Here is a 25,381-nt window from a genome sequence, read left to right on the forward strand (position 1 = left end):
TAGTACCGAATACTCCCGTTAGGGGGCAGCAAAGTACCACAGGTCATCCCGAGAGGAAATTTGCAAAAAGGAATCATGAAAGAAAATGACATCGTCTTGGGAAAAAAATATTTAAAAATTATTAAATGTTAAACTTCTAGTGGAAAAAAAAGTCTTGACTTTATTTTTTCAAGGTTACAACAATCGAAAAATATATATATCTTGAGAAAAAAGTAGTTATATACGGTGACTAGCCCGAGGCCAGCTATGAATACCCCCAAAATAAATAAATAAATAAATAAATACATTTTTTTTTTTTTTTTTTTACAATTGCTTGTGGATGCCACAAGATGGCGCCAAAGGACGAATCTGTTATTGGCCCATCTCACGCCAGCTCCTTGGCACCGACGCGCCACAAGATGGCGCCAAAGCACTACTTTTCTGAGGCATCTTGTGAACATGCGGGGAAGCGCTGCAACGTCAGAAGAGTGGAACTCATTCTTGAAGAAAGAAAAAACGGATTTGACGCAATCCTTACAAGCGTACAACTCGATTCTTCTGCTTAAAAAGAAATTCATATTATTCTCGTCATTTTTCTGACACGGCATTTGTCTTTGCGGCGCCGAAATCCGCCAGCCGGACCGCGGACCTTCCGGCTGACAGGCTGTCCGCGCAGGGCCGGCACGACGGGTGTTCCGGTTTCCGGAGGCACTGCAGGGTCATCAGGATCCTGCCGACGCAGTTTGCAAAATCACGAAAATGACGGGAAAAATGGCGACTCGCCTGAAACGCTCGCTTACTGGTCGTTGTCCGAGCACGTCCAGCGGAATCCTCGAGACTGCAGGATTCGGATCAAGTCCGCGACGGAACCCTCGCTGCAGGATTCTCTGTGGACCGAAAACCACAAGGAGAGTCTTTTAATCCGGGAACGTAAATCTTCCTTCCACATTTGCAGAATTAAGGGGATTAAATGTCAAGACTTTCAATTACATAAAAAACTAAGTTCAATATTATATATATATATATATATATATATATATATATATATATATATGTGTGTAGATATATATATGTGTGTGTGCGCGTATATATATGTGTATATATATATATGTGTGTGTGTGTGTCTGTGTGTGTGTGTGTGTGTATATATGTATATATATGTATATGTAATTATAATTATAGTATATATATATATATATATATATATATATATATATATAAAATATTGAACTTTATAACTTTTTTTATTTCTATATATGTATAAAATAGAAATAGGCTCCAGCACTCCCTGTGATCCTTGTGAGGATAAATATTATTATGGTAAATCATTTGAATTATAAAAACTTTAAAAATGCGCAATTTATTTTTGAGATATGTTTGGAAAAGGGTAAATAAAACACGGGAAACACTAAAAGTTAACAAAAACAAACAAAAATGTTAAAAAGTATTTTTAAAAAATTAATTTGAATTTTTGCTTTTTAAAAAGCATTTTTATCTATTTTTTAAAAAATGTTAATTTTTGGCAGGTGAAATTTCAAGATGACTCGAAATGCATTGTAAAAATGTAACACACACACTTCACATGAAAATAAAATGCTGGTAAAATTTTCAGAGCAAAAATACGCATTTACATAAGTGATTAAAAAACCCCCCAAAAATATTTGTAATCTGTCCTCATGAATCGGAATTCTGTCGGCAAATGTGAAATGTCGGGAACTGATCCCCTGCGATACGATTTCAAATTCCTCACACGAACGGGCCCTCCACGTTCGTCACCACTTTAATGTTGACGAAGTTCACCCGTCGCGGGTTCAGATTGTCCAGCTCCACGCTTCCGAACATGCTGCGGGGAACACAGAGAGAGAGAGAGAGAGAGAGAGAGAGAGAGAGAGAGAGAGAGGAAAAAAAAAAATGAAATTACATTTTCAAAAACAATCATAGTCAACGTTTGACGGGCCGGGGATTGAATGGAACGGACCTGTTCCTGTTGAAAGCCGACTCGATGGAGCCGTTGAGCAGCACGGTGATGTTGCCGCAGGCCAGCTCGGCGAACTGCTCGGGTTGGGGGTGGGGCACAAAAAAAAAAAAAAAAAAAAAAAGATATGATATTGATCAAGTAGAAGTCGTCGCATTTTCCCAAATCCGATTCTCAGCCCAATCTGGACTCCAAATATGTTTTCATTTCCGACAAAATAACCGACCAAGTTGCCGTGGTTTCTAGACTTTTGCAAAATGAGGACTTTTTTTTTTTTTGGGTGAAATTACAACGATTTCTCCAAAATTAAAATCTGCGGAAAAAAAAAAAAAAATTCCACTGGAAAATCAGATTTTATTGTCATCTGATGACTATGACGCTTAAAAAAAATGAATCAACAAGTTTCTTTTCTCAAGATTGCAGTTATTGGAAGAGATCAAAACGTCACGCTTGCAGAATCTCGATCTCTTCTTGAGAAAGTACAAAAAAAAAAATTGTTTCTGTATTACAAGAATTTGCTCAAATCAAAAATATAGTGCATCCCTTTATTCTCTTGCAATTCATTTCTTTCCTCTTGGAAAGAAATGGTCTCATGTTACAACTTCATTCTCGTCAGATTATGAAAACATTTTACAACAATTTATTCCTTTTTTCACAAAAAAAAAGAAAAATATAGAACTTTATTCTTGTGATTTTACATCTTTAAAAAAATGAAAAAACAAATCACCCCCTCCACAAAATATTTTTTTTAAATTTTAATTCTGATCACTTGTGCAAGACTTGGACTCTTTTCTTTGTTTCTTTTTTTTTTTTAAAAAACTATTTTTTTAAACAATATTATTACTATTTTCCTCAAAAGATACTTATATAAATTCTGAAGCCAGTTTCTTGGAAAAAAAATTGAAAATTATTTTGACTTTTTAATTTTTTTATTTCAAGAAACCTAACAACGGAAACTTCTTTTCAAAGGATAGGAATAAAAAAAGGGGGAAAAAATTAAATTTAAGATAGGGACAGAATATGTAGATATGAATATGAATATGTCCACTCACGTTTTTGGACGCTTGCCTCCACAAGGAGTGGACGGGATGATTCAAACACGCCGACCATTTGGGGCAGGAGCGGAAATCGAAATCTGAAAAAGCATCGCAGGTCAGCTCGCCTCGCCGCGCCGCGCCCCGCGATTGGTCGCCTTGCCGGCGCCAGACAGGAAGCGGCGCGTACCCGCGTCTTCCTGTCGGCCGCACCAGACCAGGTCGTTGAACATGAACCCCACCAGCGTGTCCTCCAGCGTCCGGAAGTGACGCGCCACGGCCGTGTAGTCCTGTATCAGCCTCTTGGTCTTGCTCCAAAACAGGAACTGATTCCGGAACAGGAGTCATATTTAATACTCAGAAGTTCTCAATTACATATTGTCAACCATTCCCGGCGGATGTGGACCGAGACCTGCCGCTTGTGGCAAAAATCTGCTTGGCGGAAAACCTCGAGAATCATCCAAAGACGCCACATGACGGCGGCAAAGCACTAATTTGGTTGCACTGAAACTCCTCAACTCACTTCAACATACAGCAGTTCCTTGAGACAAAGTTTTCACGAAATTCAAAACACTATTTTTTGGCAAAATCTACACTCCGCAACTCCAAATGAGTTCCTCGGAACTACCGTGCCGCATGATGGCAGCAAAGCGCTACTTTTATCCAAATGAAATGCCTCAACTCATTCTGACAAAGTAAGAGATCTGTTTTCAAAAGTGAAAAGACTTTAGAAAACGAAATACACAGGTTAAGTCCAGGGGGAAAAAAAGTATTTGCACTTAGCCAGTTCCTAGCAACCGTTAGCGGAGACGGTCGGCGACGGTTACCCGGTCGCAGGCCCACGTTTGCGGCATGGCTTGGAACATGCGGCGGTACTGCTCGGCGGCCACGTCGCACGAAGCCTGTCCCACCACCGCCTCCTCGAACGCTCGCCAGATCTCCTCGCAGTCGTACCTGCGGCACACAGCGCCGCCGTTAGCGCCTTAGCGCGCGGGCATCCGCAATATCGCGCACAGTACAACCTGCAATTCACGCAAATAAATTCCCCGACGTGTGTTTCAGCTAACCACAGTAACTGTATTCTGAAACCAGCCCGCGGCTAGTCTGGATGCTAATTTCGATCGCCAGCAGAGGGCGACATTGCCTAAAATGGCGGCGCCCTGAGTTTGCCACAGAATGATGACCAATACTGTTGAATTCTTTACTCCGAAGACCGCGTTCCCATTCACGGTACATCAGACCTACAACACGTCCCCCCACCCCCACCCCAACACCCCCTTCTGGGTTTCCATCCTTTTTAAATGCACGCATCCAACTCACAAATACTACACCGCGTGACGACAGAGTTGCGCTTACCACACGCTGGGGTTGACGAGCGTGATGTAATCGAAGCATCTGCCCATGGCGATGTGCTTGATGTTGGCGGTCGTGCCCAGCGCTCGCAGGGGGCCCCCGCACATGCTGACCACCAGGAAAACTGTTGGAACCCCCCCCACCCCACACACACACACCCACAAGTTGAGTCTTACAGGATTTTGTCTTTTTGCCAGTCCCGCCGCTTCTCCCATCTTTTCGGCAACTTGGGATTTATTTAACCGCCCTCGGGTGGCGTTATAACTTTGTCATTACACAGCGGTACCTTGAGGTAGAAATCATGCGGTGCGGCAACACATGTAGACAGACACTCACACCTGCCCTTTCCGTTCAGTTTAACGGCGAAATATGATTTCAATTACTCGCGTCTCGAGGCGCACGTGACCAAAGCACGTCTTTCGGTGATTTGGCGCTCGAATTCGACGGGCATCGGTCGCGTCCCCATTTTCGGTGAGTGGGGGGAAAAAAAATGGGAAAAATACTTGCACACGTTACGGAAAAGTGAGGTAACCCAATGAGCTAATCGGGGTATTGTGATGTTAGTGTAATAATAATAAAACTTACATGCTGTGACGCTTTTTATTCCCATGACGGTTCTGGTCTTGATCGCCACGGTAACCTTACGGTTTTTATGCTTTTAGATAGAAAGCCCGCGGAGCGACGTCAGCCTCCCCCGAGCCCGATCCTCACAATGCGCAATCCTCGAGCCGAACGCTAATTCAATGAGCGCGAAAAGCACATGACCCGCCGTGATTCCCCCCCCACTGCCGTCGCCGTGGCGATGCCCCAAAAGGTCACGCCCTCCTTTCGGATCATTGCAGAACGGGGGGAAAAAAACAAAAACAAAAACAAAAACAAAACCCAAATGTTTTTCCGCACTCCCAAATCGCGGCCCCTCGTGACGCCGATGAAAGCGGCGTGAAACATTTGCCGACACAACGGCCGGGCTGTGCGTTTGACAGGAAAAGATTTGGAGAAAGAAAATAATAATTCCTCTTATCGGACAAGTTGGGCCTTTTATATAAAAATAATAAATAACGTCACAGAAAGAGCCGGAAGCGTTCAGAAGAAAACAAAAACTACGTGTTAGTTTGTGGAAACCAAGTTGCTATTAAAAACCTCGGATCAATGGGTGTTTGTGTGTGGGGGTGATTTCCTGAAATACAGCGTTTCATTTTTTCTAACCACTGGACGGATGTACTGCACAAATACATTTTTTTTTTTTTTAAAAAAGCTGTACAAGGACACATCCACACAAACGGGTTTTGCTGCCACCTTGCGGACAGAAAAAGCATTACCTGCTCTCGTCCATCCATTTTCTTCATCGTGAATGCAAATGTAACGATATTTTCTTCAGTCTTTTATTAATTTATGCTTTTAATGATTTTGTAACTGTCATGACGTTTGATATTTGTGTTCAAATAAGACGTTTTTGCTTTCAGTGAAAATATGTAATCAAACTCATGTGACACGTACTGACCAATTTGAACGTTTGGCAGAAGTAGGTTTGAGAGTAAAAGGACTCCAAATAATATATTACATAGTCATTTATAAAATCGTAAGAATCAGATGATGACTTTTTAATAAATCTAATCTGACCTCAATGTGTTATACAAATAATCACGAGAGACCAACTCCAAGAAGTTGAACGCACTCTAAGCCAATGAACACGTAGAATTGAGATCAGGTGATACGTGATGACAAATCATAGCTTCGAATTGGCTCGCTAGCGACTGGAGTGAAACTCTTCATTTATTTCATATCTGTAACCATGCTGATGTTTAAAAAAACGTTTAAGTGTCTGCTTTATAACGACGATTAATAACGATTATTGAAAGCGTCAAAAAAGAAATGTTGTACTTCTAGCTAATTAAAAAAAAAAAAACAAATGGATGTGACATGATCCAATTTGACCAATTGGAGCACGCACAGGGAAAACTGCGGAAGTTGTAGCCAAATGACTTTTTTTGCGGCTAATCTGAGGTGAAGGGCTAACACTTTGATGTACCTTTAAAAAAAGAAGGGACAAATTATAGTTGAAGTAAAGAGGGGCCCATTAAACACGCCAATATTTATTGCGTTGACGTTCGGCGGTGCGGAAATTGTAACGTGACAGGTTTGTGTGCGCCTCTCGTTTTCCTCCCCCGCTCACTGCATTCATTTTATCGCAGCTGGTTTTTGTCTGCGTGTCATTCAGGAAAATTTTCGTGACCATTTACAGCGATGAGCGATCCGTGGCGTGAGTGTATGGAGCACTGCGTGGAGGTGGCCACGCAAGCCGGCAAGGTACGTCGAACAAATGCTTCCTTTTGGCCTGAAAGTGGACATTTATGTAGAGTATTACATCCAAGTGGGCCAAAAATATCTATGCTATAATATTATCTATGTTAATTTAAAAAAAAAAATGGCCCCTGCAATAATCTGTCGCACCAATCAACACGAAAAATTGTTCAGGCTCATTTTGTGTGGCCTTGTCTGACCCCCTCCCGCAGGTCATCCGCGAGGCCCTCAAGGGCGAAATCGCCGTCACGCACAAAAGCTCACAAGTGGACCTGGTGACCGAGACGGACCAGCGGGTGGAGCGGCAAATTATATCCGCCGTCAAGGCAAAGTTCCCCACGCACAGGTACGCTCCGCAACCCCCACATCAGGCGGAAGCCATTTTGCCCGCCAAAGTTGTGGATCCATTTTGTCGCCCCTCTCAAAGCTTCATCGGCGAGGAGTCGGCGGCGGCGGCGGCGGGGGCCCCGAGCGTCCTGACCGACGACCCCACTTGGATCATCGACCCCATCGACGGCACCACCAACTTCGTCCACGGGTACCCTTGGGCTTTGTTTTGTCTATTTTTTTTCGCTTTTTAATTGGGCGTCTAATTAGGCGACGACCTTTGAACAGAATCCTCGGCGGCTTGAAATGATTCATTTTTGTGTGTGTTTTTAGGTTCCCTTTTGTGTGCGTATCCATCGGCTTCACCGTGAAGAAACAGGTGCGGTACGGTTGCGAGTCAGATCGCTGACACTGCAATGCGCAGGTGTCAAACTTCAGGCCCGGGGCCCGAATCTGGCCCGCCGCATGATTTTATGTGGGAAATTATGAGAATCGACTTAAAATAAAATAAAATCTGTACTGGAGTTCACATCGTCATATCCTAAATGATTACAATGAGATATTGCAAGCAATATTCTGTGCCCAAGCAACAGGAATAGTTCAAAAACCCATTACCCTTGATTTGTTATTACAAAACTCGCTCATAAATTTCATTTGTGATTATGATGTGAAAGATTTTAAAGTTTCACATTCATAACGGCCCTCTGAGGGGAAACTGTAACTACAATGTGGCCCGCGACAAAAATGAGTTTGACGCCCCTGCTTTAATGTATTAATTCGCCGAAATATGCATCATAATTTCCCTCGGGAACGTTTTTCCCGTAGCTCAAGACGCACGTTGTCTTCCTCAGATAGAATTCGGCGTGGTGTACAGTTGCATCGAGGACAAAATGTACACGGCGCGCAGAGGCCGGGGCGCCTTCTGCAACGGGGTCCCCATCAAGGTCTCCGGGCGGGAAGGTGAAGGCCGGCGTGTCCGCTTCTGGCCAGCAGGGGGCGCCCTCACACCGGCAAGCTACCTCAGCGGCGTCTGTTTTGTTGCCCTGCGGCAGATCTCAGCCAGTGCCTGGTGCTGACCGAGGTGGGCTTCGAAAAGGAGCCGCGGCGGTTGGACGCCATGATGGCGGACCTCAGGAGGATCTTGACCATCCCCGTGCACGGGTAATTACCCCCCCCCCCCCCCCCCGCTTCCGGAGCGCCAAGCGCGCGAGTCGAAAGCACGACTGGTCCGCCCGCAGAATCCGCTCGCCGGGCAGCGCCGCCGTCAACATGTGCCTGGTGGCGAGCGGCGCGGCCGACGCGTACTACCACGCGGGCATCCACTGCTGGGACATGGCCGGCGGGGCGGCGGTGGTCACGGAGGCCGGCGGAGTCGTCGCTGACATAACAGGTGAGGGGAGGGGCCGTCAAATGTATCAGGCGAGATCCTGTCGCCGCGTGGTACCGAAACGTCCGCAAAGTACAATTTCCGAAACGGGAAGTTGCGAGGTGGTGAAATATTTCAGGCATCCGCTCCACGATGCTTGCTAACCTTCACTTCCTGCGTTGTTGCGCCACTCAAAACAACGTCCGAGATGTCGAAGGTGGGTGGGTGGGGGGGGGGCCTTCCTGACGGCGACGCTCGTTCGTGTCATTGCCGGCTCGTGACAATTCGGCGACTGCCACGTTGTCTGCAATTATCCATCCATCCATTTCCTTTGCCGCTTACCCTCACAAGGGTCGCGGGGAGTGCAGGAGCCTATCCCAGCTGTCAACAGGGAGGGAGGCGGGGTACGCTCTGAACTGGTCGCCAGCCTATCGCAGGGCACACCGAGACAAACAGTTGCACTCACAATCAGACCGAGGGACAATTTAGAGTGTCCGATTAATGTTGCACGTTTTTGGGATGTCGGGGGGAAAGCGAAGTGCCCGGAGAAAAGCCACGCAGGCACGGGGGAGGCCATGCGAGCTCCACATAGGCGGGGCCGGGAACAGACCCGGGTCCTCGTAACTGTGAGGCCAACGCTTTACCAGCTGACCCACCGTGCCACCATCTGCAATGATGTCATTGCAAATTGAAATTGGACGTTTCAACTGGAAAGAAAAAATGATATGACAAGAATGACATCATTACAGAATATTTCCTCTTTTGAGGGAATTTTTTTTTTTAAAGGAAAAATAGTTTTTATTAATTGAGGAAAAAACCTTGTAAAATATGTATTACATATTGAAAAATATGATTTTTTTTTTAAGTAAAGGAAAATGTTACCCTTTTTACAATACAGATTTATTTGAAAATATGACCTAAAGATTTTTTGAGCTAAAATATAAGATTCTCAATAGGTGTTTTCCCTTAAAAATGATTTTTTTTTCTGTAAATATTGCTATTTCTTTTAAAATATGAAAGGAAAAAATTTTCTTAAAAAATATGACTTAAAAATATTTGTTTTTCTAAAAAACAATAAAAATAACTCATAGTAATTAAAAAAAAGACCACATAAGCATTTTTTTTTGTACTACTGTATTGTCGCCCCCACCCCCCTTTCCATTGCAGTGATTCTAAATTTATTATCTGTAATTTTCCAGTGGGGGCTTTCCAAATTCTATTTTTTTTTTTTCTTCAATGAAATTATGCAACGTTTTATTTCTTACTGACCCGCATGACGGGAAAACTTAGCAGTGGCATTTCGACCTCGCAGGCTCGTTCGCTGTTAAGCTCTTTTACCTGTATAATAATCATAATAATGATTCGATAATATATTGATTTATTTTTACCTGGGTTATCTTATGGAACCACCCTGACTGTGTCCCTTCCATACTGGCTGCCAAAGACGCACTGACAACTACTGAACACCCCCCCCCCCACACACACACACACACACACAAATAGCTGACATGGCGCTTTCCAACCTCTCTCTCTCTCTCTCTCTCTCTCTCTCGTCCAGGTGGGCCATTCGATTTGATGTCCCGCCGTCTGATCGCGGCCAGCAGCAAAACGGTGGCCGAGCGCCTTCGCCGGGCACATCACGCACGTCCACGTTGGCAGGGACGACGCAGATGGCTCGTAAACAGGAAGAACACCAAAAAAAAAAAAAATAACGCTTTCCCGCGCCTAACGAGTCCAAAGTTTGGCGTCGGAGGCGAAACGCGGCGCGTACACCCCGAGGAGTTAGGTTAGTCCGCCAGTCGCTCTTTTTGAATTTGGCATGGTTTTTTTTTTTTTTAAAAATGTTCGTGTTTTATCGGCGGGGACGCTTGATATCATCGCTTGTGTGGAAATGTGGACAAAAGTATCGGGACACCCAGGGGAGGCTGCGAAAGTTTTAAGGCACCGTCCTAAAAAAAAAAAAAAAAGAAAGTTTGTCAATCGCAAAAATGAAGAATCGACAAAAGATGATTTTAAACGCCTCATGAAAAGCTTTCCAACATTCGCCGAGGACGACGAGTTGCAACACGCCGAATATCCCCGAGGTGGGAAATCACTCGGCTGGGTCGTCACCGTGACGACGACGATGCCAACTTTTGCGGCTTTGTCGCGCTATTGAGCAACTTTTTTTCTCCCTGTTTGGTGACAATTTTTCCAAAACTAAATCTAGCGGCGTTTTTTTTGGCGGGGCGGGGTCGGTTAAATATTTTCATGACGTCATCCGCGCCGCATTGCGGCTGAACCGCCTCCGCCCGTTTAGGACTCGATCGTATCTTCATTCCAAAGACTTACTCGGTTGTTTGATTCCCGAAAGTTGTCAGCTGGTCGGAATGCAGGGCGGCGTGTTATGTAATCGTTACATTGGAAGTTGGCGCCCGCGTCATCGTCTTGTACCTGCGGAGTTCATTCATTCATTCATTCAGGGGAAGTCTTGAATAGCTTTGATCAGGGGTGGGCAAATCTGGCCCACGGAGCATTTGCATGATGAGTCAGCATGATAATTGATGCATTTAGTCATCATTCCCCCCCCCCCCATCTAAATTATATTATATATCTTGATTTTTATTGTAAATACTGTAATTTCAGGCCTCTGACCCGCGACTTTTTTCACACGCTTTCAACCCCGCGGTTTAGGCGGTGATGCGGCTAATTTGTGCTTTTTTTTTTTTTTTCCCTAACGGTCGCAAATGGGCGCTCTAGCGGGGGAGAAAAAGGTAAGAGTGAGACCGGTGGAATATATGTGCCGAGGAAGTGACTTTTACCGGTCCGGCCCCGTTAACCCTGCGCTAGCGTGTTACTGCCGCGTCTCGGCGATTTTTACCAGTATGTTATGTACTGGGTGAGGCTTATAACCAGGTGCGGTCTGCAGGCCGCCAATTATGGTAATTAAAACCATTTTTAATTGTTCTGACATTTAAGAAAATGATCAATACTCTTGAAAATTCATTATTTGATTGAAATTTGCCATTTTACATGACTAGTATTAATACCCATCCATCCATCCATTCATTTTTCTTAGCCGCTTATCCTCACGAGGGGCGCAGGGAGTGCCATCTCAGCTGTCAACGGGCAGGAGGCGGGGTACACCCTGAACTGGTTGCAAGCCGATTGCAGGGCGTATTAATACCCGTCCATTTAAAAAAAAAAAAAAAAAAGTTTGCCCGACGCTATCCGAAATACATGACGAAATCCATTTTTGTTCTTGAATTGTTAAAATGAATTTTACAAGGGGTCCGACTGATCGATTGCCTTCATGTGAATATACAAAAAGTTAAAAAACTCACTTTTAAGGCTTAAATTATAAAAATGTTTGCTTTCATTCCATTATTACTCGTAAATGATTTCCTGTTCACATACGTTGACAGTGTTAAAAAAATGCGGTTTTTTTTTTGTTTTTTTTTTCTGTTTAAAGGCTGAAATGATCATTGTTAAGAGTGCTACACGGCGTTTTTATCTTGTATGTATCCCATCCTGCGATGAAGCGTTTTAATGACTTCCTCAGATTGTGGCCTCGCCCACGCTGCCAATTATTGGCGTTCCCTATTCTTGCGTGGCACTCCGGGTATTGGCACTTATCCCACGGCACGTTAAACACTCTTTTCAATGTGTACTGTGCGCCAGTTGTAAATAAAGGCCTCGCCGTTTATTCTTACCCGTCTCGTTTGCCAATCGAAAGACCGATGACCCGTTTGTAACTCGATGCGGCGGAGGAGAAAACAAAACATGGGGCACAAACCTAACCCTTAAAAAAAAAAAAAAAAGAAGAAGAAGAAGAAGCCTGAGGCTCTGCACTCTTTGACCTCGCCGCTTTATCATCAAGCGACGCCAAGCTAGCTGCTGGCTGCCAACGCGAGTATGTTGACAACTCACAGCTGATCAATTAGCAAAATGCCGTCCTTTTGCGGCCTCCAAGCCGCGACTTTTTTCACACGTTGTCAACCCCTGCGGTAATGCGGCTAATTTGTGCATTTTTTTTTTCTAACGGCCGCAAGGGGGGCGCATTAGCGGAAAAGGTAAGAGTGAGACCGGTGGAATACATGTGCCGAGGAAGTGACTTTTACCAGTCCGGCCCATTTAGCGCTGCGCTAGCATGTTACTGCCGTGTCTCAGTGATTTTTTACCAGTAGGTTGTATTTTTAACCGCCCTTGTTAGCACGGCCCTAGCATTTGCGCTAGCGTGGAGCTAGCGTTAGCATTACCATGTACATTTTTTTTTGTAAATATCTCGTTTCAATGTAGGCGCTTGCGGCTTTTACACAGCCGCGGCGTATGTATGTACCAAATGGTATAACCAGGTGCACGGTAATCAACTATTTTGATCATTGATTTCATCTTTTCTACTGTAGCCGCCTTGCTTAACTTCAAAATCTTCACAATTACATATTGTCAGGTTTTTTTTTTTGTTTTGTTTTTTTTTTTTTTAAAGTCATTTTTGCCGATTTTTACGACATGCAAACTGTCCACACCACAAAATGAGTCATCATCATCACTTTACATTGTGCACTCTTTGTTCCAAATCATGTTCCGGGCATGGAAATAAAGACATTAAGAAGCGGCGTCGTGACTGCGCCACATAGCTGTAATTTTAATGATCAAAACTAATACCCCCACCCCACCCCCAATTAGTCAATATTGAATATTTACTAGCCGCTTTAATAGGTCACCTTGTAAGATTCTAAAGCTCAAGTCGTCTGCCAAGGTGCAAGCGGTGTCATCGAATACCACATTGACGGCTGTTGTCAACGTTTTGTCGTAGCGTGGATGCACCAAACGCCTTGCATAACTGTGTGAACGCAAAACGTGCGTTTTGCAGCGATTAGCGGGGCGTGGCCCCTCATTCTCGAAGCCTCCTGGCAAGCGCCTGCGCCGAGCCTTCGTGTCGTTGCATGTTTTGCTTGGAAAGACTTGCCGCGAGGCGCTGGTACTTTTCCGCTCCTGGAAACCCTCCGCTATAGGCGCTTAGCTGCTTCGCTCAGCGGTCAAACAAAGAGAACGCCAGCGTCGGCGATTGCGGCGGCTGAACATCCTTTGCTAGGTTGAATATAGTTGAATAATCAATAGTAAACATTGCTAACGGCGAACTTAGTTTTTGTAGGTATCCCAACAAAAACTGTTAACCATGCTAGCTTAAAAGTTAATTTCGTTTGCCCGGTTATCCGGACAGAAATGCTCACTTAGTATTCCAAATTTGCCCAAGAGCTACAGTAGCTCAATATATCCAGTTCAGAAATGCTCACTAAACCTGCCAAACTAGCATAACAGTTAATTGGCTACTACAGCTGAATCAAAATGGTCACTAAGCTAGTTTCGCAGTTAGCGCAATTTCAGACTATCGTCACACATTTTGTCCAGTAAACGTGCTAAGATAACCTCACGGTTAATTCACACAGACAAATGTTCATTCAACTCACTGAACTAGCCTGAACGTTCACATAATTTACTAAAATCTGACAAAAAATGTTTTATCCATCCAAACAGTTACTGTAGTACAGTTACTCATTCAACATGTTAAACTCTTATAAAAGTTAAGTTTGCTAAGCTATCAGAGCATTAAAAAAATAATAATAATAAAGCTCAGCGAACAAGCTAAATTTAGTCTAATGGTAAATTTGATAAGCTACTGTGACACAAAATGTTCATTAAACATGCAAATTAATTTGCTGCGGCGTCGCAACAAAAAAATGTCGAGCACGCACAAACTAAACGCTAAACTAGCTTAGTCGTCAACCAAACTGGAGCGTCATCTTCAATTTTATTCCAGATGAACACGTGGGAGTTTGACATGAAAAGAAACATTTTATCGGGTGTTCCTGTGCGGCCTCGTCAGGAAGCGCGCGCCATTGTTACGCTTCCAGACGAAATGCCAGCCCGTTGAACGCCGTCGCGGATGCGCTTCAATCGCAGGAACTTTTCTTTAACTGCTTGCTCCCACGAGGCCGCTCGCCGTTCGCTTTCAAATGAAGGAGCTAAGCGACGCCGAATATGCTAATTCTCGGCATACTTGCCAAATTATTTTCAAAATGTGTTCATTTAATTCCTTTGCCTTCCGAACATTTGTTTGTAAACAGGGTCAGCCATGCTAACGTGTAATACAGCTTAAAGTTTACACTAAATATCTGTAACATGGTTCACAAAGTTATTGTAACAAAAATGATTTAACATCATCGAGCAAATCTTTGCCAAACTCCGTAACACTAAACAAAGTAAAATTCTTCACTTTGTGCATGTGAAATAATGCTAATATTTAGCCTAAATTAGCTATTGTCAGCTCCATTTTAACAAGCGTAATTATGACATAAAATGCACTTTATTAGCCCGTCACAAGAAAGTTGTTGAACATTTGAGGGGTGCGTCTGTTAGCGCAGCGGTTTGCACAAAGCTAAGCTATCCAATCATTAACCTTGTCAGCTCAACCTGGTATATGGTCAAACTCTTAAGTTTATCCTCATTTAGAAGCACCTGAAAGTACATTTTAAAAATGGCGCATGTTAGCTCAGCCCTGCGCCAACGCTAACACACCAGCTGCGCGTTAAATAATATATTTCGTTGTGCCTCAATCAACGCGGGGGGGGTACCAGGCCCGCTCATCTCTCAAGAGCCGACCTTGACCGACGTCTCGGCCTCAATTACAGCTGCGAATCCCGGGAGGCCGGCGTCCAAATCATCCATCATTGCCTATCAATTATTCATAGCGGGACAGCGGGACTGATGTATTTGTTTAGCCCGGCCTATTACCGCCGCAAAAACTTTCTAGAAATTCTTCCCGGTTGCTCATTCGAACAATCAGGAGAGTTCCGCTGGCGGAACAGGACAATCGTCGACAATTTGGCACTGACAACTGAGCGTTGCGCGCCTAGCAACCATCCCGAACTCGGCACAACAAACAAAAACGACACCTCGGAAGTCTTTCCGCCGAACGTTTGCCTGGTTCCTCTTTTGCTTTGTTTACGGAGAACACATACAAAAAAAAAAAAAAACAAAACAAAGAGGTGGGAAGAAAGGAGACTGTGCGCTCAAAGCCGCACACAAGTGACAAAGCGGAATTTTTATTTCAGCTCGTTTACTATCGCGTAACGAAACATGCTAACCCTGCCCAACAGTTAACATGCTAGCATGCAACAAAAACAACAACAAAAAAAAGTTCACCTGTTGTCTAGGCTAAGCTAACGTAACAACAATTGTACATGCTAAGCTAGCCTAAGCGTGAGATGCTAAAATACTACGTGAAATAAAAAAAAAACATACCGTGATTTCCGGCCTACGAGCCGCGAATTTTTTTCCACACGCTTTCAACCCCTGCGGTTTATGCGGTGATGCGGCTAATTTGTGGATTTTTGCTAACGGCCGCGAGGGCGCACTCGAGCGGAAAAGGTAAAAATGAGACCGGTGGAATATATGCGCCGAGGATGTGACTTTTACCGGCCCTGTTAGCGCTGCGCTGACGTTAGCGCTGTGCTAGCGTCTTGCTGGAAATGTCTCAGTGATATTTACCGGTAAGTTTTATCTTAATGTTAGCGTTAGCCCGGAATATTCTTTTATTCCGATCGTAAGCTGCAATCGCATCGAAAATGAAGCGTGTTCGGCTGCATTTTATTTGTTTTTAATTGACGTGCAATTTGCATCCCAAACATGCCAAAATGAGCTGAGTTAACCTGATGAGCCAGTGGAAAATTTTTCGCTGGTTTTTAGATGAGGCGAGTACTTTTCCAATTTTCCAATTTTGATTGACAGGCCCGCCGAGCAGCCTCTTATTAAGCATCGTGACGTCGCATTTGCATCGGGCGGCGCGCCACGACTCGGCGCCGGCCGTCTCCCGCACCTTCCGAAGGTAAGACGCCTCGTCGCGAGACGCCAGGCACGGACGGACGTCATCCCGTCTTTCGTTTGCTCGGAGTTTACCCCAGGCCGTTCGTTCAATCTTGCAGCCTTTTGGAACGCGTTCTTTAGCTCGACAAACGGACGGTGAAAATCTCACGGCTGGCGGCTGTTTGGTTGTTGTTGTTTGGCGTTTACACACCTGGCGACGGACGCAGGGTAAGGCGAGGCCCACGCGGCGAGTGACGAGCGACCCGCTTTGCCGTGGAATTGGCGAGGAGGTAGCCGGCGAAGTCGTTTTGGTTGTCACGCTGCGTGTGGGCGGGGCGAGGGGCGGGGTTTGAAACGGGGGCGGGACAGTCATGGGACATTTGTTTTTTTATTTCAATATTTATTACTATTAAGTTTGAAGTTATTTTATTTTGCATTTGTATTTACAAAAATGACTCATTTACATTTTTCACATTTAAAATTTAAATTTTTATTTTCATTCGGAATGTGCCTTTTTTTTCTCATCTTCTTTCAATTTTTTCTTTTTCAATCACTCTCTTCTGGTTCGTGATTGGTGAAGATGGAAAACAGACGGATGGGGCTCGCACTTAGCGACAATAGCACCACCTGTGGCGTTTTGTGTACCTTGTCGGGTTCTCGGTCCCTTTAGGGGTGATTTCCGAGGACGGCGTCGGCAAAAAATGAGGTTATCGGCGCTAAACGGATCATTAAGGAAATCAAAATACTCCCCCAGGGAGAAGGACGTGTGTACGCGCCTCTTGATTGGCAACTGGGAAAAGTTTTAGCCAGGTCCGCTTTTCAAATGAGGACCAGACATCACTGCTCCAACATCAGTTTTTCCGTTTATAGGTTTTAATTATTCAGTTTTGGTGCAAATACGGAAAATCTCGGATGACGGTGCGGTGCGGACTTGTTGCTGTGCTGTCAAAAAGTTATTAAATTAGCACAACATAGCAAGGAAGTTGTTTTGTTTGCTGGGTTTGTTTTTGCTTATTTTGAAGTTGGCTTTTTGAGCACCAGGGACAAGAACTCCTGCCATGTGTTTTGCAGTCCCGCCACATCTGTCGTTGACTCTCGCAAAGAGGAGGGGGCTCGAAGGCGATCCCTGACGCCCGGACTCGCACGACCTGTGGCGTTCCGACATTCTTGTGTATTGCGACAGCAAAAAGTGGCATCGTGTTCTCGCATGCCGTCCTGGAGGGCGTGTGTGGGTTTTGTTTTTTGTTTTTTTTTCGGGGTTTTGTTTGCCAGCGAGCGAGCGAGCAGGCGAGGCGGTGCTAGTACTTTTCCTACTTTTGACAGCACGACCCACCCTCCCGTTAGACGTTTCACCACCGCTTTTGCATAAAACGCCGCGCCGCCCGTCGCCGCGCGTCTCTTCTCGCCGCGCCGTCGCTTCTCCAGGTACGCCGTCGGATCGCGGATCGGTGCCGTCCGTGTCAAATTCTGATCGCGGATGTTCGCGCTCTGGCTTTGTTTTTTTTTTTTTTTTTTTTTGAAAGGAAGGGAATCCGCCCCAGGATGTTAGTTACATGAGTCACTCTTGTGTTCTCGGCTTGGCGGGCAGCTTTTGTACAAGTTTGCTGGGCCTTCCCAAATCCCCCCCCCCCTTTTTTTTCCCTCACCAGCGCGCGTAAACAAGGTCGCGTTGTTTGTGCGCAGGTCAAGAAAAACGCAGCAGGCGATGGGGGACCCCTGGCAGAGGGCGTACGACTTCGCCGTCAAAGTGGCGAGGAAAGCCGGCGAGGTAAGTCCGGGAGTCGGTCGGCTGCCCAAAAAAGGGTGTGGAAGGGGAAGCGGGGGGGGGGGGGGGGTGTGACTGTTAGCTGCAGTCGTGAAATAGTTGCTGTTATGACGTTGCCCAAGTCGGTGTTCTGTTTTTGTGTTGCGGGGGGGGGGGGGGGGGGCAGGAAATTAGGAAAGCCGGCGAGAGCGAAATCAGGGTGATGACCAAAAGCTCCACCGTGGACCTCGTCACCAAGACGGACGAGCGGGTGGAGAAGATCATCATCCACTCGCTCAAAGAGGAGTTTGGCGCCGACACTTACAGGTGACGACCACCGCCCGCCCCCGGTTCCGCTCCCGCGGCCTCGCCGGGTCTGACTCGCCCCTTTGCGCCGCAGCTTCATCGGCGAGGAGTCGGTGGCGAACGGCAAACCGTGCATCCTGACCGACAAACCCACGTGGATCATCGACCCGGTGGACGGGACCACCAACTTTGTCCACGGGTGAGACGGCGGCCAAACCGTATTGGGGGTCATATCGTATTATTAATGTGGCGTACCCCAAAAAAAGTCCCAACGCGTTCCTAAACTGTAGATGTGACGGAGCAAAACCTCCACTCGCAGGTTCCCGTTCGTGGCCGTGTCCATCGCTTTTGCGGTTAAAAAGGAGGTGAGTGCGCGGGTCCGACGCCGACTCTCCCCGCGGCCGGGGTGCGTTGTAAACATGCGAAGGGTGTCGGCAGCTGGAGTTCGGCGTGGTGTACAGCTGCTTGGAGGACAAGATGTACAAAGCCAGGAGAGGGAAAGGCGCTTTCTGCGACGACGAGCCCATCCAGGTGTCGGACGTGAAAGGTAACCCGCCCGCCGTTCTGCTCCGGTTTTTCGCCGGCTTCCCGCAAACGGTGACACCCCGACCGCCGCGCTTCCTCGGCAGACGTCCACAAGTCCCTCATCATCTCCGAGCACGGGACGGACAGGAACCCGGAGAAGGTCGCCAAGATCTTCTCCACCATGCAAAAGATCCTCCGCATCCCCGTGCACGGGTGAGTACGCGCTCGCCGCCGCCCTCGCGTGGCCAGGTGCAGGAACTACGCGCAGGACGCAGGAATTTTCTCGAAAGCGCGCACAAGAAAAGCGAGTCCGTGCAGTGGAAAATTACCGGCCGGCCGCTGTCGCTCATCTCCGACTGTTTGATGCCACTTTAGCTTAGGCAGTTATTATTATTTATTGTAATTTAATTTAAAAAAAAAAAAAACGAAATCCACTTTTCCTCAGTTCAGAATTGTTTAATATGCGTACCATCCTCGAACAGGATTGATTATCACTCGGGTTCTGGTTGGGCCAAAAATAGTTTTTGACACGGTGACTATTTTGGAGCCATTTCAAGTTGGTTTAAATCGCTTTATTTTTTATTAACAATTTTTAAAAACTATGTGCTATTGTGTGTCTATTTGTGCTATCTTCTTTTAATGATAATCAATTTCATTTTCTATTTGAGAATTCTCATTTTCATTTTGATTTATGCTTAATTTACAATTTATCTCCCCCCCACCCCCACTCAAAAAAAAATGACATGAATTTTCCATCTTTCATTTTGGACTTTTGGGGTACTTTGATGCGAGTTTGGGGTTTTTTAATTAAATTTGGAAACAAATTGCTGTTCTGCGGCGTTGGCCCCACAGTTCTGAGGTCCCGGGTTCAGTTTCCGGGCCCGCCTGTGTGGACTTTCCTCCCACATCCCCAAAAATATGCAACATTAATCGGACACACAATATTGTGATCGGAAGCGCGATTGGCTGTTTGCCTCTATGTGCCCTGCGATTGGCTGGCGACCAGTTCAGGGTGTACTCGGCCTCGTGCCTGTTGACAGCTGGAATAGGCTCCAACACTCCCCGCGACCTTCGTGAGGATAAGCGGCAAAGAAAAGGGGATGGGCTAGATGGATGGATTTTTTTTTTTTTTGTCCAGTTCTGGCAATTTTCCCCCCAACGCAGGCTGCGCGGCTCGGGCACCGCCGCCACCAACATGTGCCTGGTGGCGTGCGGGGCGGTGGAGGCCTTCTTCGAGATCGGGATCCACTGCTGGGACATCGCGGCGGGGGCGGTGATCGTGACAGAAGCCGGCGGGATTCTGCTGGACGTGGACGGTGCGTAGGCTTCCGAACGCCGGGGCGGTCTGGAAAAACGGGTCACGACGAAGCTCGGTTTTTGCGCAGGGGGGCCCTTCGACTTGATGTCCCGGAGAATGTTGTCGGCAAACAACGACGTCATCGCCACACGGATCATCAAGGAAATCGAATTATTCCCCGTGGAGAGAGACGACGTCGAGCTCAACGAGAAGTGAGAGGATCCTCGGGCGCCTTGCTTTTATTTTATTTTATTTTTTTTTTTTTTTACAAACAGACAAATACGCACGTATCATCTACATTTACTCACAATAAAGCAATTACGCTGCAAACCACCACCAGTGGCTTCTTCTTTTTCTTCCTCAAGTGGAGCGATCCCAAGGGCAAAACACAATTTTATTAATGGCGTCATTGCAAAATCCACTACTGGATTAAAAAAAACGGTGCTGAAAAAGTTAACTTTCGTCAGCCGAGTTCCTCAATTTCGATTTTAGCGTTTCAAGCAGGGATTTAAAAAAAAAAAAATCTTTTTTTTCCGTTTTTTTTAAATACATGGGCCAGATGACTAATAAATTTCCAGTATAAGGACCCCAAACTATGAATGGCATGAAAACAATAACAAAAAGACCAGAAATGAAACAACAGCAATTGTGCAAGGGTTAATTTAATGAATGGAAAACGAAAAAAATTGGGAGTATTTGGAGCAAAATATTGGACAACGAAAGGAAAGCAGACTTGCAAGAATGAAGGTTGTTCACATTTATATTAATTTAATAACTGTAGAGATTTATTTGACAGTCATCGCTACTTATTCGCGACAGGGGAAAAAAAGTGCTTTGAGGATTGTTTGAAATTTTAGTGATTATAAAAAGCTGTCAGCTCGCATGTGCTGTTTGCGATTGCCAAACATGGCCGCCAGAGGTCAGCAACGTACCAGAAATGAGGACTATGCGAGATCAAGTCTCCTGTTGACGGGCACTGTCGTCCTTTGTTACCTCGTGCAGGGAATTTTTTTTTTTTTTTTGGGTGGTTTGCTCAAATGGCATTTTCCCATTTTGTCCAGCTGCGCTCAGCTCGCTGAAAAGGAAACTCTGACAAATCCTGGGGGGAGATTTTGCATTTTATTGGGTTGAAAAGAAAGAAAGAAAAGTGGGGAAAAAAAGGCTTTTGAATTGACATATTTTTAACTTGTGCATCAGGCACTCGTGATTAAAACGTGAAATTAGCAACATTATTTGAATCTCTTTAAAGAAAGATCCCTGACTGCCTCACTCAATAGCGCCCCCTGGAAAGAAAAATAAAGTGTCATTTGCAAGCGGCTGCAGAATGAAAACAGCAAGTTAAATATTTCCACCTCAAGTCGCCGTTCTGGCCCAATGTCAATGCAACGTCAACAACGTTTGTTTGCTGCCTTGATCCTTCCCGTAAATTTGGCAAAATGACCCAAACATTCCTCTTTATTCAACGTACGACTTTCCATTTTCTTGTCGCTGTTGCGCCATTTGGCTTTTTCCTGGAAAAAAAACCCCAAAACCTTCCATCCGCCTTCTTCCCGGCACAAATTGCCTCCTCAGTTTTACGAGTACTGTAAAGCCTCGGTTTTCGAACGTCCCCGTTTTCAAACAAATCAGTTTTTGGATGAAAATTTCAAGATTTTTTTTTTTTTGCTTCTGTTTTCGAAGGAAAATCGGTACTCGGACGCCGCTGAAAAAAAAACGGAAATAATAATAATATTCGGATGCCCCCCCTGCAAAAAAAAAAAAAACAAACAACAGAAATGTCATAACGCGTGTGGTGCAATTAACGCACTTTTATTATTCTGTATAACGCAGCCTCTGTTAATAAAAAAAGTTGATAAGGCCGGGGGCCAAGTCGCTACAGATAGGGCAAAACACTCCCAGCCTCGCGTACTCTCCTCCTAAAGCATACATTTTAAGCAAAAAATAAATACATTTCTTAAATTATTTTATTATGTAAAGTATTTAAACTATACATGTATTTCTACGATACAATTTATTCTCGGGAAAAGCTTTTTTTTTAGGCTTGAACACATTATTTCATTTTCCATTCATTGTAATTGGAAACATCGATTCGGTTTTCGAACAATTCACTTTTCGGACCGTTTTGATCACTGTACTTGCACTCGATTCGCCGTCCGTATTTATGATTCCCGTTGCCGTGAACGAATCATTTCTGCTATTTTGTCTTTTCCAGAAAGCCGCTCTCTTTTTCCCGGCGTGTGATTGGCTAAAATTGCCGTGCGGTCCGGCGCCCTGCCGCCGCCCGAATCGGTGATGGACTTGCTACGTTCGACCTCTTGTCCTCGATTACCCTCGCCCTGATTGTCTTTTCCACGAGTGACTTTCTTCTGGCTTCCGATTGGCTGGAAATGATCTCGCCGGTCGTGGCGTCCGCCTTGGCACGCAATCTGCAACAATTGCGAATTTGCTTGACTTTGCCCGCAGGAGGAGAAAGGCGGTCGCGTGGCAAATGCCCCCCCCCCCCCCCCCCCCCCAAAAGGTCAGAGCGCCACGCACACATGCGCACACGCCAGGTCAGCGTTCAGCATGCGGACTGGAGCGTCATAATAATAAGCGTTTTGCAAGTGTTTTGGACTTGCCGTCTGTGCGGGGCCACCGGAGGAATTTTGAGAGGGCGACTTGGTCAGCGTCGCATACCAAACAGTGATGAGGAATTAATTGGAAGCCAAGGAGGGCAGCACATTGTCTTCTCCATTTTATTTTATTTTTTCTTCGGTCTCGCTTCCCGACTGCGCGGAACCTTCTTGTTGGTTTTCACTTTCCAGGCTTTTTTTTTTTTTTCTCAAAAGCCCAATTTGAAGTGCGTATTAATATGCATATCGTATCAGCGATGAGAACAATATTGAGGGAGCCCGTCAACGCCGCCCGAGTCCAATTACGGGGGGTGGGGGTGGGGGTCTTGTTATGAAGTATTTAACGCCTTTATGTGCTTTGGATGACTGAAGGCGAGGAAAGAGGAAAATATGCCGAGTTCGGCTGTCAAAATTTGGACTTTGCTCTGGTGATATTAAAAAAACATGACGTGAGCATATTTACGGCCCAATGGCAATGGTTCCCCCTTTCTCAAAAAAAAAAAAAAAAAAATATATATGGCACGATATTGTATGATGACGTCATCACCGGCGACCGAATTCCACACGATTGTTTCACTTTGCTACTTTTGGGGGACAACGGAACTGTGCCCACGATTAAATAAAAAGATGTTAGCCAAGTTCGTCATTTTACGAAGTTATGATACTAAATCATAATATTATAGAATAATAAAAGTTCTGTTCATTTAGCTTTGGCGTTGGGCGAATATGCAATCAAAAGGCTACGGTGGCTGTAAAGTGCAATCACAAAAATAGAAGCGATACAACTTAATCCCAGTCATGTTTCTTGGAGTAAAGATGAATAAACTTGTAAAAATAATAAAAAAAAAATACGAACAAAAACACAAAATGTGTTTACAGTTTTCCAATGTTGCCTCGGGTGATATTGGCATACATCAAGTGTCCGAGGGAACTTGAAAGCATCGTAGGTAAGGAGTGACGTCCGTTAGAGCCAATGGGATGCGAGGATAGTCCCACGGGTGATAGCGAATAGGAGAGCGACTTTATCCCGCCACTCAAACCAAGATGGAGGATGTTTCCGCTCGGTGGAATTTCGGCGGCTGCGAATCACACCCTACAAGTATGTTTTCCCCTTCGGAATCCTTAATTTTCCTTCATGACTAGAGAGAATATTTTTTATCCGTGTCGATATGTTTCATAACCTTATTTTTTCGTCACTCCAGACGTTCGTGTAGGCACTTTCGCCGTGGACAGGAAGTTACCCACCAACAGGCTAGCCAGGTGAGCTAACGGCCGACAAGTTGTTCTCTTTTTGGATTGATGGAAAATGTTAGCGTTCCAGTTCCGTCGTTATATCCCCATCCCCAAAACAGAAGGAAAAAAAAAAACACATTATGAAAACGTTACTCCTCTGTGGAGGTCTGGGATGAGCACATCTTTATATAAATTTTATTTATGTGTATATATATATATATATATATATATATATATATATGTGTGTATATGTATGTATTTTCCCAGGGTTCGCTTGTGTTACGTAAATGACCTGGAACGAGCTGGTCCTGGCTGACGGTCATATTGACCCGGTCCGGCCGTTCCCGCTCGCAGTTGTTCAGTCCGTCACACTGATGCACAAAGACGGCATCCATCCTCGACGTCCACGCTCTGTTTCGAACCAGATCGATGATCATCTTGTAAGTAGACGACGAACCAGCCGGGACTTAACGTCTGTTTTTTTTTTTTTTTTGGGTCTATCAAAATCTGCTCTGCGTGGAGAATCAATTGCGTTATTAACATGAAAGTCACACTCTGGCATAGGGAGCCAATCAATGACGATAATCCTAAGTAACAGCCCTCTGAGCTGTTCTTATATTTATGTTATCGGCTTTTCCCCTCGCTTCCTTTGACATATTAATTGCCTGCCTAAGTGCTCTCGTCCCCCCCCCCCCAAGAACTCTATTCACGGCCCTCCCGTCTGTCCGTCATTATTGATCCATTAAACACGCACGTTAGCGTTAATTACACCTGACCGCGTTGTACTTTGGTGACGCGACTGATGGGCCGCGGCGTCCTCGTCCGTCCGTGGTCGTTCAGATTCTTCGAGACGCGATCGACGTGGGCGCTAGCAGTTAGTGGTTAGCAGTTAGCGCTTTTAACCAGTGGCCGTGGATCAAAGTGGGTGTTAGAGGTAAATTTGACCCGACAACAAGCGCCTCTCACCTTAAACTAAACTTTCTTTTCCTTTTTAAACTTGTGTGCATTTGGTCATTCACAAAGTGGATGTTCTCGGCTTTCAAATATTTTTTTTTTTTGAGGAATCGCGAAAATCTTTTCTAAGGCAAAAGGTTAGGGTGGTGGGGCTGCTTTGCATTTTGGGATGAGAATAAAGAAAAAAAAAATCCGAGTTGAACTACTTACTGCAGTTTACTGAGTAGTGTTGACCGTCTTTTTGTGTATCTCTGTGACTGGCGGACTTGTTGTGGTGTACTTTTAAAGACCACGTCGTGACACAGGATTCGTCTCGGAGGTAACGGGACAAGCCGAAAGGAGAAGAAGCTGCTGCTGTGAACAAGACGAAACAAGCACTTTGTAGTTTCTGTAGCGTCAAGCTAGGATCTAGACAAGTCTAACAAATATATTATCCTCTATGCAAACTACAAAGCACAACTCCTCCTCATCCATGATGTAACTTACCAAAACATAGATTGTCGAAAAGAGGAGGAGTGAAGACGGTCGCG

At 45.2% G+C, this 25,381-nt stretch overlaps 3 protein-coding genes across 11 annotated transcripts in view; 2 read left to right on the top strand and 1 right to left on the bottom strand.

The window, feature by feature from the left end:
• Positions 1-283: 283 nt before the first annotated feature.
• Positions 284-5,611, bottom strand: LOC133492935 (ADP-ribosyl cyclase/cyclic ADP-ribose hydrolase 1). 2 transcript variants are annotated; one of them, XM_061805795.1, is made up of 9 exons: positions 4,927-5,611; positions 4,345-4,465; positions 3,816-3,942; positions 3,179-3,314; positions 3,007-3,089; positions 1,958-2,031; positions 1,730-1,822; positions 780-866; positions 284-709 (listed from the first exon to the last, which is right to left on the bottom strand). In XM_061805795.1, the coding sequence occupies exons 1-9, from the start codon at positions 4,949-4,951 to the stop codon at positions 568-570; spliced, it is 888 nt and encodes a 295-aa protein (XP_061661779.1). In that variant the 5' UTR covers positions 4,952-5,611; the 3' UTR covers positions 284-567. The 2 variants fall into 2 exon arrangements, with proteins under 2 accessions (XP_061661779.1, XP_061661778.1); XM_061805794.1 differs by lacking the exon at positions 4,927-5,611 and having other exon boundaries at positions 4,345-4,881.
• Positions 5,612-6,185: 574 nt separating this feature from the next.
• Positions 6,186-20,388, top strand: LOC133492819 (inositol monophosphatase 1-like). Of its 6 annotated transcripts, none has more exons than XM_061805547.1 (18): positions 6,292-6,478; positions 6,560-6,648; positions 6,855-6,988; positions 7,070-7,180; positions 7,303-7,348; positions 7,821-7,929; positions 8,022-8,130; positions 8,208-8,359; positions 9,894-10,121; positions 16,106-16,202; positions 17,864-17,948; positions 18,112-18,251; positions 18,325-18,429; positions 18,550-18,595; positions 18,669-18,777; positions 18,860-18,968; positions 19,920-20,071; positions 20,141-20,388. In XM_061805547.1, exons 2-18 carry the CDS (start codon positions 6,586-6,588, stop codon positions 20,266-20,268), a joined length of 1,923 nt encoding a protein of 640 aa, XP_061661531.1. In that variant the 5' UTR covers positions 6,292-6,478; positions 6,560-6,585; the 3' UTR covers positions 20,269-20,388. The 6 variants fall into 6 exon arrangements, 5 of the variants coding, with proteins under 5 accessions (XP_061661531.1, XP_061661532.1, XP_061661533.1 ...); XM_061805548.1 differs by having other exon boundaries at positions 6,584-6,648; XM_061805549.1 differs by lacking the exon at positions 9,894-10,121 and having other exon boundaries at positions 6,296-6,478.
• A 2,854-nt stretch (positions 20,389-23,242) lies between these two features.
• Positions 23,243-25,381, top strand: part of cdh7a (cadherin 7a) — a 123,019-nt gene continuing 120,880 nt past the window's right edge. For 2 of the 3 annotated variants that reach the window (XM_061804859.1, XM_061804860.1), the window contains exon 1: positions 24,200-24,337. The gene's annotated coding sequence lies outside the window, so the exon portion shown is untranslated. Of the gene's footprint in view, positions 23,764-23,866; positions 23,925-24,199; positions 24,338-25,381 lie in introns of those variants that run through there. The other variant, XM_061804861.1, reaches the window with a different exon arrangement.

The sequence above is a fragment of the Syngnathoides biaculeatus genome, chromosome 19, assembly GCF_019802595.1.
Source record: "Syngnathoides biaculeatus isolate LvHL_M chromosome 19, ASM1980259v1, whole genome shotgun sequence".
Taxonomy (NCBI): domain Eukaryota; kingdom Metazoa; phylum Chordata; class Actinopteri; order Syngnathiformes; family Syngnathidae; genus Syngnathoides; species Syngnathoides biaculeatus.

Coding starts and splice junctions, on each gene's coding strand:
- LOC133492935 (XM_061805794.1), bottom strand. CDS start 4,556: ATGGGAGAAGCGGCGGGACTGGCAAAAAGACAAAATCCTGTAAGACTC. Junction 1,823..1,957: donor TCGGCTTTCAACAGGAACAG/GTCCGTTCCATT, acceptor TGTTCCCCGCAG/CATGTTCGGAAGCGTGGAGC. Junction 867..1,729: donor AACGTGGAGGGCCCGTTCGT/GTGAGGAATTTG, acceptor TTCGGTCCACAG/AGAATCCTGCAGCGAGGGTT.
- LOC133492819 (XM_061805547.1), top strand. CDS start 6,586: ATGAGCGATCCGTGGCGTGAGTGTATGGAGCACTGCGTGGAGGTGGCC. Junction 7,930..8,021: donor CAAGGTCTCCGGGCGGGAAG/GTGAAGGCCGGC, acceptor GCCCTGCGGCAG/ATCTCAGCCAGTGCCTGGTG. Junction 16,203..17,863: donor GTCTCCCGCACCTTCCGAAG/GTAAGACGCCTC, acceptor GTTTGTGCGCAG/GTCAAGAAAAACGCAGCAGG.